This window comes from Carica papaya, chromosome 7, assembly GCF_054855325.1.
Source record: "Carica papaya isolate Zhongbai chromosome 7, ASM5485532v1, whole genome shotgun sequence".
Taxonomy (NCBI): Eukaryota; Viridiplantae; Streptophyta; class Magnoliopsida; order Brassicales; family Caricaceae; genus Carica; species Carica papaya.
In genome coordinates, this window is record NC_142315.1 from 8,212,875 (window position 1) to 8,228,227 (window position 15,353).

Consider the following 15,353-nt stretch of genomic DNA (forward strand, 5'->3'; position numbering starts at 1 on the left):
AAACTTACAAATACCAGGACATAGTATTCCAGAACAAATATCAAGATATTAACTACATAATATTTATTACATAATGTTTGGGAACCTGAGTCTTTTGCCTGTCGATAATGGATAACGATGTGGTTCAAGCCAATATTTAATGCATGGGTTTGCATCTTCAAAAGCTCAGGCATACGTGCATAATATAAATTTGTCAAAACAATTTAATCAAGACGAGCTTTCTTTTTTGAGAATAATCAAGACGAACTTTCAGTTCACTGATTTTACCACCTGTACATTTTTATGGATTTTATTACAGGCTTAAGTAGTGGGAAAATTAAAACCTGGTTTCTTTCTGCGCAAAGAATAAGCTATATACCTATATCTAAATTCACATTTTTACCTTGCAAATGCCTGAACAACTTCTCCTTATCCTCCAAAAAAAAAAAAAAAAAAGGAAACAAAGGGACAGATGGATCATAAAATGCCTCAACTGGTGCAGAATGCTTCTATGCATGATCTTAGGCAGCAAAGTTTAAAGAGGAAAGAAGCAGAGGCAATTTTCAGTCCTGAGAAGTGGCAGAATATTCAAAGAGGAGCCTTTTAGAAGGGGCAGACTGCAACAGCACTCGCAGGCGGCTTGTAAGCTGGTAGATCAGCGTCCACTGCATTGCCATCTCCGAATCCTTCATCTGCCGGATAATTGATGCCTATGCAGAACATAACTGAGGTGAGAAGTTCAGATGATGGTAAATACCAGCAATGTTCAGACGAAAAAATGTGTTCATATTCAGCATTAGTTAAATACCACAAATGCCATGTTCCCGAAATATTTAATTTTATTCTAACATTTATCTGAGAGCCTTTATTACATAATAAGATTAAATGCCCAAAAAGTGAATCAGTTGTTGGTATGTCGGAGATCATAGTCAAGATCCTTAAAAAAGGCAACATAAAAAGTATCGACATTGTTAACTTACTGTCAACAATCCACCCCAGATAATAACTTTTTCTAAAAGAAGCTCTACTCACAAAAACTGATTTCAATAAAGAAAATCTCAAAGCCAGATAAAAGAAGCAGTTAGATAACCTGAAGGCGTTTCCCAAGCTGCACTTCAACTTCAGTACCAAATGAAATATTACTAGCCAGAGATTTGAGAGGATCAACTGTAGGATCAACAGAAAGCAAACTAGGGATTTGAGGGGCGTAAACTAGCCTCCACCTAGCTTGTCCAAACTCTCCTTTCCCTTCTATCCTGGGCATCAGTGTTTCCAGTGTTGCTGTTGCAAGTTTCTTGAATGCAAGTTGGCCATCACCTTCCAGTATGGATTCTGCTAATTGACTCTCAAATACTCTAGCAGCCTGGGCAAATGAGAGAAGCTGGTAAATATTGACTTGCCCAAAGGCGTTCATATAATAAACATTCTTATCTAGATTTCATCACTTGTATCTGAACTCAAGCGAAGAAATCATCTGTGTCGTTTTCACATATCATGCTGCATACTATAAAGATACCAAGTGATACTTACCCATGCTTGTAAACAAGATCAATAAGTATACATGCGCAAAAAGAGCTTGGCTCAGCTATATGGCCCTAATAACTAAGGCATAGTATGACATGTGTCATCATGGACAGAAGCACAAAGATACTAATGAGTGTGTAGGATGACAGAAATTTTGAGTACTTGACGCCCCCCTTGAGAGGAAACATTAGCTTGAACATTGACACTAACTGGCATAGACGCCAATGCAATAGATTCTAGCACCTCATGCAACTTTCACAGAGCTTTCATGACTAAATAAATGTCAAAATGCTAGAAAGAAGTGTTCTGTTATAAGATTATTTGATCTTGCATTTACTATCAAAATCAAATTTCTGGCTCACTTACCATAAAAACCCTAACTCCTCGAATTTAAAAAAGAAAAACTGTTAACACATTTTTTCGTTCCTACCCTCCCCCACACCTTTCATAACATGATAGGCCTGCAATTTTTTTTTACTACCCATGACACATACACCTCAACTTTTGTATCATCTTCAAACAACAAACAAGCCAAAATCCGCAGCAGTGAAAAGAAAACTACACAAGGGCTTAAACTAAAAATTAACAAATCTTAGACAAGGATCTCCGGATAAAACATGATCTGAGTATTAGATGTCTGATCCTATTACCTCGGTAGGTGAGAGGACATCCTGTTCCACTGAACGTGTTGAAGTCACCACCAGTTTGTCCTGCCAATTGCTGGCCCGACTTTGAATCCTGAACTGCCACTCTGATCCAACTAAAGCTAAGTCTAACATTGGATCTAATCCGTGCTCAGGCTCAAATTTCGCTATATTCAGATGCTCTCGTTTAAGCCTCAACTGTCATTGGAAAGATCATTTGCTCATAGCAGTATTCACTAAATGCAAAGTCAATATAAATACAGAAAGGAAGGAAACAATAGTGCCAAAAGATTTGACCATAAAGTATAAAATATAAAAACACAAGACTCACCTGAGTAGCAACAAGATTGACATCACCATTCTCAAATGTTAAAATGCCTTTAGGTTTTAGCAATTTGGGATGAGCCAGCCCATTTAGCTCAAGCTCTCCACTAACAGCAAAATTAAGAATCAAAGGATAAACTATCCTCAATTCTGGTCCCAAAACAAGCTTCAAATCGTTAAGGCGGATATCTACATTTGGTTTAATGTTTACTTGCTCCATCTCCTTTTCAACTTCAGCTGATTTAACTGCAAATACAAAAATAAACAAAGACAGCATAAAGTTACTGTTAATGCTATTTCAGAACATTTACTTGAATCACAAATTAAACCATCTCTAGTTTGAGAACATCACAACCAACAATGAAATTCTTAACTTGAACAAAAGAAAGATGAAGCTGTAGGAATCCAACTTTTTGTATAAATCCAATTCCTATACAGATCGGAATGTCTAGAGAAATTTTCCTATAAAGCAGAATCATAGTCAACTTTTATAACTGGAAGTTCTTTTCCTTTTGCGGGACTGATTTGTATCCAGTTTCTTACTAAAACTTTCTTTAATTGTCTCTTATATATATTCAATTGCTGTAAATTAAGTATTATGAATAAAAATTCAATAAATAGAAAATTTTCATAATATCATAGTCCTGTTTTCCGAACCCTAAAGAAACTTTTTTCTTTTTCTCTCTCTTTTCTTGATGATCAAATACAGAATGACCACGGTAAGAACCAATGACCTCTCTAAAGTCATATCTCGATCTGATAAAATTATTTTCATCAAACAATCTGAATTGAAAGCCGCTCAAATTTCGATTACCAGTCACAAGTTAAACGGAAATAAATACATTCAATGGCCTCAATCGGTCAAAATGTTTATCTGCAGAAGAGGGAGAGAAAAATATTTCACTGATTTTTCACTGGATAAGTCACCAAAACAAGCGCCGGAAATCCAAAGTTCTGAACTTAGAAAGCAAAGAATAATCTGATCATGCTGTGGCTAATTAGCTTCATGACAAATGATATCGGTGAGAATTTCTTGTTGTACCGGACCGCAAACAAAATTCGGGAAGCAATCGAGTAATTCTACTCGAGTAAAGGAACCATATCAGAAATTTTTACCGTTGGTGTGATCATTGTAGAAAATCAAATCATACTCGAAAAAATTGCTGGAAAATTGATAGAAAACTAGCTGATTTGAAGACTACAAAATCAGTTACAGACAAAGAAAATAAGAGAACTCATGTCCCAATTGATGAAGCTATCTCGATTATGGAATCTTGCTAATTCGGGAAGGAGTAGATAGAAACCTTATAAAAAGTGTTCCAACATCAAAACTCCATTAACAACAAGATAGGATTTGAGAAAACAACCCAAAGAGGTAATTCATTTAGTGCTCTTAATGTTATTTCAGGAGATCAAGATAGTTGGATCATTGACTTAAGGGCATCCACCACATAACGGGAAATAAAACATTATTTTAAGAATATAATTCATGTAGTGAGAATTTTACCGTATAAATAGCAAATGAATCTCATTCAAGAATGGCTGGAATAGGTGTAACCTAATTTAGATTGCAACTTGTTATCAGCAAGCAAACTTACCCAATCATAACTATATTGCTAATCCTCAAACTTATGTGAATTTGAGGAGTTTAGATTCGAGGAGGATGACTAACAATGCTAAAGTGTGCTGCAGACTCTTTCTTTTCAAGCATAATGGATTTTTTAAGAGATGATCCTATAATGCAGCATGTGTAGAGTTTCAAAACAGTCCAACTTAGATAATCTTAATACAATTATGTTATGATATTATCGATTAGGACACCCAAACTGTGTATATCTTCAAAAATTATTTTCTTCTTTATTTAGAAAAAAAAAAAATTCAAAAAGCTTTCGTTGTGAAGTACGTCAATTGTTAAAATATACTCTTATTATATATTCCATATTATCGTACAAAGTCTCCAAACTATTTGCTATGGTATATACCATCTAAAATCAATAATATCACCATATTAGATGATTTATATTCTTTGTAGATGATCATACAAGAATTACATAGTTACTTCTCATGAAAGAAAAATTAGAAGTTGACCATATATTCAGAAAATTCAACAACATGATACAAACTCAATTCAAGACAAAAATATAAGTGATTGAAGATATATAATGCAAAATAATACTTTGGAAAAGAGTTGGAGATGTACCTTAAAGAAAGAGGGGATTGTTCATTAAAATTTATGTGTTGATACCCCCAACAAAAATGGGATAGCCGAATAAAGAATAAACATCTCTTAAATGTTTTCTGGTCCCTCATGTTCACAACTAAAGTCCTAAAATTTTTCTGCATAAAAGCTATTCTAATTGCGACTTACCTTATAAATGAAATGTCTTCTTGGGTTCTTAAGTTTCAAATACCCTACCAAGTTATGCTATAATATTCTCCGACCACTCGATTTCTATTTACCTTATCTATCAAAGTCTTTGATTGTTCAACTTTTGTTCACATATGTAACCATCAAAGAAACAAACCAAACCTAAATTAATAAAATGCATTTTCGTGGGTACTCATCAAATCAAAAGGGAAATAAGTGCTAGTGTTATTCACTAGTTACCCAAAAGTTCTATAACTTCATGGATGTCACATTTCTTGAAAACAAGTCATATTATAAAATTGGTATTTAGGGGGAGAAGAATACATAAGATCCCAATTTTGGGACTCAACCATATCTTCTTCCTCCTCTAATTAAATTTATTCAGTCTCCAAAACACATAGATCGAGATGAGACACTTGGACCTGAACCTACTCACCACACTAAAAAACCTGAACTTCGGATCTATACTAGAGGAACAAGAACTAAGAAGAGAAAGAACCACAACCACCTAATCAGAGTCATGAGTCTAACCTGAATCTAGATCCAACATCACTAAATACTTCAAGTAATCTAAATTCAGATCTCTCCCTTGGTAATCTATGTGTAAATAAATCTATTACTCTAAAAAAACAAAAAAGAGCATGTATTGAGCATCCAAATCACAATTTTGTTTCATACAAAAGTCTGTCATCAACTTATTAGAAATTTGTAAGCAATATTGATAAAATACAAATACTAAGCATGATACATGAAGCATTAAGAGTACCCAAAGGAAATAACAGAATTACTACCAGGGAAACACCTAACCAGCTGTAAATGCGTGCTTACAATCAAGCATAATATTGAGGGTAACATCAACAAGTTCAAAGCTCAATTAGTAGTAAAAGGGTACTCAATCATATGGAATCAATTATTAGGAGATATTTGCACCAGTAGTGAAACTTAAGACAGTTACGATATTTATGCATCTAGCTGCCAATCTAGATTGACCATTACTTTAACTAGATGTGAAGAATACATTTCTTAAAAGAGAACTGAAGGAAGAAGTCTATACGGAGGGACCACTTGCCTTTGAAATGTCAAGTCACAGACATACAGGTCTGCAGACTCAAAAAGTCCCTCTATAAACTCATACAATCTCAAAAAATATGGTTTGACAAATTTATTAAGATAATCAAGAACTTTGAATATAACGAATGCCAAATAGATCATAATCTTTTGTGAAGTATGATCATTCGAGAAAAATGACAATTCTTATCGTATATGTAAATAATATGATAATTATAGGGGGATGATACAAAAAAGACATTCAAACTAAAAAAGTTCTTAACTAAAGAATTTGAAATTTAAAACCTACGGAATCTCAAATACTTCTTAGAAATGGAAATTATTAGGTTAAGGAAAGGAATATCAGTTTCTCAACAAAAATGTGTTAGATCTTCTAGAAGAGACTGAAATGTTTGAATGCAAACCCACAGACACTCATGAATCCCAACATTAATCTGGGAAGTAAATTGACAATGCTCCGGTTGACAAAAAAAATACCAACTTTTAGTAGGTAAATTAATTTATTTTTCACATATTAGACCAGATATTAGTTTGCTGTCACTATGGTACGTCAATTCACGAATAACTCAACTGAAGACCATATGGCGATAGTGTTTTGAATTCTTAAATATTTGAAAATTACAACTAGACAATGATTGCTTTAAAAAAAAACCAAAAACCAAGAAATTGAAATATATACTCGTGCAGATTGGGCTGGTTATATAACTAATATAAGATCCAATTCTAGATACTATACATACATCTGGGAAAATCTAGTTATTTGGAGAAACAATAAGCAATCTGTAGTATCAAGAAGTAGTGTTGATACTGAATTTAGAGCTCTAGTACATTGTATCTGTGAAGGAATATGACAATAAAAGGTACTGAGTGAATTAAGAATTATCTCTTTAGAGCCTATGGAAATGTTATGTGACAATCAACGCACAATAAGTATGGCAAAAACTCAATTCATCATGATCGAACTAAACATGTAGAGATTGATAGACACTTTGCTAAAGGGAAGATAAAGTCAAGAGTACTATTCTTATGACACATTTAGTCTTGCCATCAAACAACAGATATTTTCACCAAGACATTACATAGGAAAGCTTTCAAAGAATGAGTTCCAACCTTGTTTGTTCAACATCTCTAAACCAACTTGAGTGGAAATGTTGGAATCTGACTTCTTGTAGAAGTTCAATTCCTATACGGATTGGTGGTATCTTCATAGAAATCTGTCTATAGAATATAATTGTAGTTGAATTCCACTATTGGAAGTTATTTTCTTTTTAGGGACTGCTTTACATATAGTTTCCTATTAAAATTCTATCTAATGTTCTCCTATATATATTTACCTGTTGTAAATTAAGCATCATGAATAAAAATTCAGTAAAACAAAAATTTAGTTATGAATTTTCAAAAACATAGACACAGAACTGTTTTAAATGCATGTTCAGATAAAAAGACATAAGAACTGAATGATCTGTGTTAAGATTGAACCCCAAAATGCTGACCGTACCATTATAAAGGCCATTTCGTCAGTCAAAAACATGTTTTAGACAAAAATATTTTACGGGCATTAGTCAGTCAAAAAAATAGGAACTGAATGATCGTGCAAACTTGCACCAAACAAATTACTAGTAAAACAACAAATTCTAAAAGAACACTTCATTTTCATAAATTAATAAATGAAATTTCTGGAGGAACTCTGGAAGCACAATCATTGCTATCATTTTTGTCCAAGAAGTACCTGTAACGACTCCAAAAATTTTAAATTTAGTGGGGAAATAAAATAAATAATTAGGTTTTACATTTTTTACACAATAACTGAAAGTACCAAATATGCCTTACGGGAATAACCCTTCTAAAAAAACAACTAACCAAACAAATAAATTAAAAGTAAACAAACTGAATGTTCTATTCGCAACTCTCTTGTGGATCGGGCTCTAAATCCTGATCCTATTGATATGAAATAGTTAATGAAAGAATAAGCTACACTAACTCAGTAAAAATATCAAGCTACTCACTGACACATAAATGAAAGTTAGTAGAAATCATAAAAACAACTAATAGAGCTCTTAATTAATCAAATTTGTTTATCATAAATAAAATCATTTACCGTCTATTTATGGTACCGAGATTTACAAAAACAACTTATAAAAACAATAACATAATACATATCATGATTTTATATGCAATCGATTGGAATGACAATTTTCCCTTTTATCAGACTGCTGGTATCCGTGAGGGTTCATAGGGATATCCCCACTACGCGTGAACCCTTTTCCTTTAACATTTTCAATTAACGGCCATCCCCATACCCCGTCCGGTATGAGAGTGAAACGGACCGTCCTCATACCCCATCCGGTATGAGACAATGTTCACGGTAGGATTCCCTATGTACCCGATCAGTCCACCATCTCCCAATATATCTAGTAAGGCTGTCGTTTCATCCATTCACTTAATTAAACAATTTTTCGTTTACCTTTAATATTTAGTTTCCCCATTTCAATTGTAATCACATAAAACAAACAAAACATGCATCAAAGGAATACAATCGCATCTCAGTTTCCTAATTTAACTGTAATCACATAAGATAAGCAATACATGCATTCAAAACTATAAAATTAATCAATCAGGTATTATTATACATTCAAACTGTAAAATCAATCAACATGGCCAATAGTGAATAACTTCCGATTTTGCGTCCATTAGTAACCTGTAATTAATTATATATATTTTTTAAATTACACAAGATACCGTATTATTATTAATTAAACTTCAATTCCATAACAGAGAATAAGGTGATGGATTTTTACTCAAATTGATATCCGAAATGCTAAACTTTTGACTATGCCTACTGGCGGTTCTCGGGTTCTCTGAATTTTCTTTCGAGAATTAAAACGCACTTCAAGTATGTAGAAATATCCCAAAAAACCCAAAATCAATATTAGGATCTCTTTTTCGCCAATTTCAGAATTCTTGCACGGCGGCTCCGCTGCGCTCTGGCGACGATATTATCGCCCGCGGCGGCGGTTTGCCTTGGGTTAGTTGTTTTTGTGTATCAATCTCTACGAGAAAACACCTTAATGAGCTTCGGTTGGCCGAAAAAAATCAAAAAACCGAAACTTACCGGCGGCGGAGTTCTCCGGTACAGCGGCTCCACCGGCTCACCTTCGCGGTTGGGTGTTTTGTTTCGGTCAATTTGTAGAAAAGGAAACGGTGATTACAATGGTAGAAGAATTACGCAAAACGGGAATTGAGAAGAGCCTCATCGGAGGCATTTTTTGTATTTTCCCGCGGTGGCGTTGCCAGACTTTGTTCGTAGTTTTCGGCTAATTTGTTGGTCCTTTTGCTACGAGTTGGCCATGGGGGTGTTTAAAATCGAATTTTGAGTAAAAAAATTTTTCTTTACCTCTTCTGGCGGTCGGAAGTGGCTCCAGCATGACGCCGGGTGGCAGGCGACTTCCTTCCTGGCGGTTGGCTCTTCTTCTCCGGCGGCGTATCTAGCGGCTAGAGTTAGGGTTTGGTGTGAAAAGAGTTATTTATATCCGTCACTTTTTAATTTAGGTCATCCATCATGTTTGATCTGAACCGTCCAATCGCAATTAAATAGGGAGTGAATCTGAGCGGTTCATTGCGATTTGATCTGGGTCGTCCTATCGCGTTTAAATAGAAAATAGATATGAACTGTTCATCGCGTTTGAATCTGACCGTCCAATCACGTTTGAGAAGGGAATGGATCCAGACCATCCGTGCGCGCGGGAACGAATCTGGACCGTCCGATTGCGGGCACGCGGATCGCCCGCATGGCCTCCCGCGTGGTACCGCGCCAGCATCCCTTGCCACAGGCGCGCTCCGGTTCATCGGGGTTGCTAAATAGGCATCCTGTGTGGCACAATTTTTTTAAATTACGTTTTGACCCCCAGTTTCTAAATTTTCTTTCAAAAATACCCCCAAAACCCTAATTTTCACTCATTTTTTTCAAAAGCATTTTCAATTTCATCTTCTATTTAATTTTCTCCATTTTTACATTAAATAATAATTAAAAAAATAAAATTTAAATTATATATATTAATTTCAATATTACAAATTAAATTCCGGGTATTACCTTTGACTCCACACAGGTAAACGAGCATGTAAAAGATAATTTAATGGAACTATGAAAAGGATATCCTTTTGCAGAGAAAAAAAAAAAAACAAGTCTTGATTAAAACCTAAAGTGGAGACATTACAGAACAGTTACCTTTTCCATTTAACAAATTCCTTTGACTTACCCATGAAGCCAGACTCAATCCCTCATAATTCACAAAAAAAAAATAAAAAAAATTCCAAAAGTATCTACATAGAAGCTCAAAATTTAAATGATGTCCCTATCTCCAGATACATTAACTTTCAACCGCATCACAACTAAAACTTAAGAACAAATAGCTCATGTTACCTGAGGGCTGGGAGATTTTCCTCGTTGAGGCATCAGGTTTTGTACCAAAAAACCGTGAAACATATCTTGAAGCAACCATTTGATTAACACCAGTGCCTAGAACCCTGGATTGATTCGCTGCCAATCTATTAAAAGGGGCAGTCCCGCCACTTTTATCGTGCGGTAGATATGCTTCTCCATGGCTTAATTTAATATTCCCTGAAATGGTTGGTTGCAATATTGAACCAGTTATTTGCATCTGTGTGTCAACCTGGCCACTGAAATTAGCAAGAAATGAATTCCCACAATCAAAATTCTAAGTTGATAAAGCACCCTAAGATTTAATGGATGAGTTATTAGCTGAGAGTCCAGAAAGGTTTTGGGAAAAGTGACTAATAAAGAAAATGAATTAAACTATAAAATACAGTAAAGACTCTTTTCATCTCTCTTCCCAAGAGTAATGGACTGAAACTCAATAAACAGCATGCCTTTTGGAACAAATTCAGCAAACATAAAATGTTCAGTGTTCTGCTAAGTACGTCCTTGGTTGCATGTAAGGAACAATGTCGCCAAAAAGCCAAAATATAAAGAAGTTAATGTTATAATTGAGATAAGGCACCTTAAAATATTCTTCGCCCGCACTTCCAGAACTTCACATTTCAACTCGATTTTATCACCAACATATGTTTCAGTTGTTCTGAGGGGCAGATTTCCTTTAATAAATAGCTTTCCTTTTCTGCTTACCCTGCTTTCTAATGAAGTGATGCACAACCTGTTTGATTTTACTTGTACAGTCCCCCCAAAGTTTGTGAGAGGTTTTCGGAGTGCTGGGGAGGATATTGATGCTCTGTGGAAGGAAGCAGACCCATCAAGCACTGGTTGTTCAACTGTACCTCTGACCTGTTGATTAGAAATAAGAATTAAAAAATATTGAACAATCCCAAATTTTGAATTTGACTACTAATGACTGTATGCTTTCAGGACAAAATAAATATGCTGCAAAGACAGTATATTCTTAACCCACCTGAAGCAAAATGTCAGCATGGCCTTGAAGCCAGTCAGCATAAGGGGATAAAGCTGTTAACAACATCATGCCCCCATCCTTAATATCAGCATCAACTCTGATTTCTCCTACATCTAAGATGTTCCAGTTTAAACCTTTGAGGCTCTCTGCTAATTGAGTATCCCAGCCCTCTTCATTTCTATCTTTAAAATTTTTCTTCTCACTGGCTTCATCAGCAGACCCTCCACCTCTTTCCTTCACCCAACCAGGAACCTTAGTTACAGCATTTCCATCTACCCTTATATCTTCTTCCTCCGACATGTCTTTCTGGACAAGATTGACAGGAACACTTCCTTGGACATGAACATGACCATTTTGGATAATTGGTTCAAATTTGGCATTGAAAAGGAAACGACTGGTTGATGTAAGGGAAGCCACAATCTCAGCCCGTCCAAGATCAATTCCTCCAATTGCACCATCTAGAAGCCTTACTTGAACATCACACTCAGGTTTTTCAAGACTTCCTCTCATATCCCCTTCCATGTGCAAAATACCCTTGATTGGGGCAAACAATTGGCGTAATGAATGAAGGTGGTCAGTAGCTGAAGATTCAATAACCTGAACCAGAGTAGGAACCAGGCTAACAGGAAAGTTTAGAACAGCAAAATGGAGGTTTGTTTTTGGCCCCAATAAAGTCCCATCTGCATGGATTGTGGCATTATCTTTTTGGATAAACATTTTCTCGAGGCGCAAACCATCGTCATTGCTGTATGCACCAACCGCCAGAACACGCTGAGTCTTGTAGGTGCCCCATTCCCATTCCTCTCCATGAAAGTCAAATTCTGCCTGACAGATGCATATGATAAAGAAAAATACAACTATAAGAGGATAAATGCTGCATGATAGGAGATTCTTGAGAGAAAAAGATGATCATGGAAATGATCAACTGAGAAATTTCAAACCATTAGATTGAAATAGTATAGGTGTTACATACATATACTTACATATGCTAAAAACAAAATCTTCTTTCTGTCACTAATATGCATATGAAAGTCGAAGATTCCTTGTTAAATTGAGAGGCGGATAAAGAATTAAATATGTATAAGCATGAATACCATTGTGTCCCCATTGCCTCCCCCACTTGCATCAAGCGAACCATGCCATTGGCCCTTAAGTTCTGCCAAACCTGGCAGGCTTAAGTCTTCAAGAATAACTTCATTTGATGGAGTATAATGTCCCTGTATCACCTGAAATCACAGAGGCATTTGATTTATAGCAACAGATAAATTCGAATTTGCATTTGGGACAGTTCATGGTATAAACAAACAATAATGGAACAGTAGGAATTATCACATTTTTTAAGTTCTAGGAAATCCAACGCTAGGACATGCAACTTCCCCACTGAAAAATGAAGTTATTTGTATTTGATCAAGTACCTCAAGCAAGTCCTGGAGACTTCCAGTATATAATCCCACAGATTGCAAACTTTGAATGAAAAGATCCTGCACAGAAGTATGAATGGACATATCATAAGATATTTGTGAACTGTAAAATGAAGGCTACTGCATGCATGCTTTTATGTCAAATCCAAATATCATCCATATAAGATGCCAGGATAAAACAAAATGGTCTGCTTATTTGTTTATCCAAACATAAAACTTAAAGATCATATCTATACTTGATTCAATGCATAATGAGAAAAACCAATAGTATAATTTGCAAATAGCGTGTATCATAATCATAAACACATTTGGCTATCACCATCAAGAAACATAACAAAAGCTAGAACTTTGCACTACTATTGATGCTTTGGATGTGTTCGTGTCTCACGAATTAAAATTACACATCAGTGGAAAACAACCTTTGATCTAGAACGAACAGCAGGATCTGTACTTCGAGAAAGAAGCCTTGCAAGTGGGAGCATCTCGGCAACCTCTGCTTGTGGAACTTCAAGTCTCATTCTCCACCGACCCATAGAAGATATGACACTACTCAGATGCCCAGTCATTGCCCTTTTAAACAAGCCACCAGTGTCCTTTCCAACAACATTTCGATCACGGGATCCAGGCAAAACATATTCACCTTGAAGCTCATAGCGGCTACTGCTTTGTTCTAGAATGGTTTTTTCAACTGTAATCTGAACAAAGTATAATACCATCATTCAAGTCCATCATTCATGGAAAGTTGTACAAAGGCTTAAAACTATATGTGAGTTAAATTGTTGAATAAGCATGCTGTAATAATTTCATCATCATTTTATTAGCAATCTATAGAACCATTAAAAACAAAAGTCAAGAGGATAAGGTATCCTCCAACTAGGAAATAAAATTAAAATGAGATAAGAAAATTAATTAAGATAAAATGGAAAATCAATCCAAAAGTAGACAACAGCACCCATCCAAGAAAAATGTGAGCACTTGTTAAACGAGAGGAACAAAAAGAAAATTCTGTGCCAAATCGTATTTGTGGCTGAAAATGCTGGCTAAAAATCCTAGAATATAATTCTAACCAAATAACCCATAATCTGAACAAAATAGCCCCTCTACACCTAACATCCCCACTTCAACAAGATGACAAATGGAAGAAGCCAGAAGAGTTCTATTAAGGAGTTGGAGATTGGGATGGAAGAATTGAGAGAGACTAAAATCCTATCATATAATTCTAACCAAATAACCCATAATCTGAACAAAATAGCCCCTCTAAATCTTACATTTCTTCTTCCACAAGTTGACAAATGGATGAAGGCAGAAGAGTTATATCAAGGAGTTGGAAATTGGGATGGAAGAATTGAGAGAGACTAGGGGATTATTGAGCGCGAGATTGCAATTTTCTTTTAAGAATCTTTATGTTGATACGCTTGATAATAGCTCATATCTTGAGGGTCTTGATTGGTCTCCTATTGAAGAGGGGAGAGCCTATTGGCTACAAGGACCTTTCACGGAGGAAGAAATTAAGAAAGTTGTGTGAGGGGCTTGGGTTAGTGGCTTCACCACAGCTTTCTTTTGGAGTTCCCAAGATGTCAATAAGGATGTTATAGTCCTAATTTACGAGTCTTATTATGAGATTTGTTAATAATATGAGCTCGTTAAGAGAGAAACCTACAATCTCATAGAATTAAAGTAGTCAGGAAACTTTTTTGATAATTTTTTTTGCATATCTAGTTTCAGAGACAACAAGTGGTTTTTAAACAAGAGGGATGAGGAGCAATTGTTGTGGTGGTAATTGTTAGAAATGGTTTGATGTGAATTCTATTGAATATTACAGTTGTATATGCAAGTTTTCGATGATGGAAAAAGAAATAGACAATTAATTACTAATACTACAATTTATCTTTGTACCTTTTAACTTAATTTACCCTCTTCTTAACACTCCCATCAAGTTAGGGAATAAATGTTTTCCATCAACTTACTAATAAGAGTTTGAAATACTAGATTATTTACACATTTAGTTAACACATTTGCCACTTGAGAATTGGTGGGCATGTATGGGGTACATATGAGTCCGCCATCAACTTTTTCTTTGATAGAATATCTGTCGATCTCGATGTGTTTGGTTCAATCGTGGTACACTGGATTGTGAGTAATGTTTATGATCGACTTATTGTCACAATGTAGGCACATAAGATTTTCCTACTTGATTTTAAGATTTTCTAACTTTTTTTTTATCAATAACAATTCACATACCCTTGGATCATTTCCTAAAACTTTAATTCTGCATTTAATCTTGCAGTCACATTTTGTTTCTTACTTTTCCAAGTGACTAAGTTGTCTCCAACAAAGATACAATAACTTGTACTAAATGTATGACTGACCCTGCATAATTTACATCAGTATACACTTTTAGAAACAAGTTGTCATTCTTTTTTAACATAATTCTTTTCCCTAGTGACCCTTTCAAGTATTGCAGTACTATGTTGGTTGTTTATAGGTCCATCTCTTTTGGATTGTGTATGAATTGACATATAATACTTACGTTATAAACAACGTCTGCTCTTGTGTTGGACAGGTAGGTCAATATTCCAACTAATCTCTAATAAATTTCTTT

The 15,353-nt window shown here is 35.1% G+C and overlaps 1 protein-coding gene across 3 annotated transcripts in view; it reads right to left on the reverse strand.

The window, feature by feature from the left end:
• Positions 1–202: 202 nt before the first annotated feature.
• Positions 203–15,353, reverse strand: part of EMB2410 (embryo defective 2410) — a 58,518-nt gene continuing 43,367 nt past the window's right edge. For 2 of the 3 annotated variants that reach the window (XM_088208185.1, XM_088208184.1), the window contains 10 exons: positions 13,171–13,446; positions 12,746–12,811; positions 12,425–12,556; positions 11,331–12,155; positions 10,926–11,206; positions 10,328–10,584; positions 2,479–2,717; positions 2,154–2,345; positions 1,070–1,342; positions 203–689 (listed from right to left, as the gene is read on the reverse strand). In XM_088208185.1, coding sequence (XP_088064311.1) covers positions 543–689; positions 1,070–1,342; positions 2,154–2,345; positions 2,479–2,717; positions 10,328–10,584; positions 10,926–11,206; positions 11,331–12,155; positions 12,425–12,556; positions 12,746–12,811; positions 13,171–13,446 — 2,688 coding nt within the window. In that variant the 3' untranslated portion in view covers positions 203–542. Of the gene's footprint in view, positions 690–1,069; positions 1,343–2,153; positions 2,346–2,478; positions 2,718–10,327; positions 10,585–10,925; positions 11,207–11,330; positions 12,156–12,424; positions 12,557–12,745; positions 12,812–13,170; positions 13,447–15,353 lie in introns of those variants that run through there. The other variant, XM_088208186.1, reaches the window with a different exon arrangement.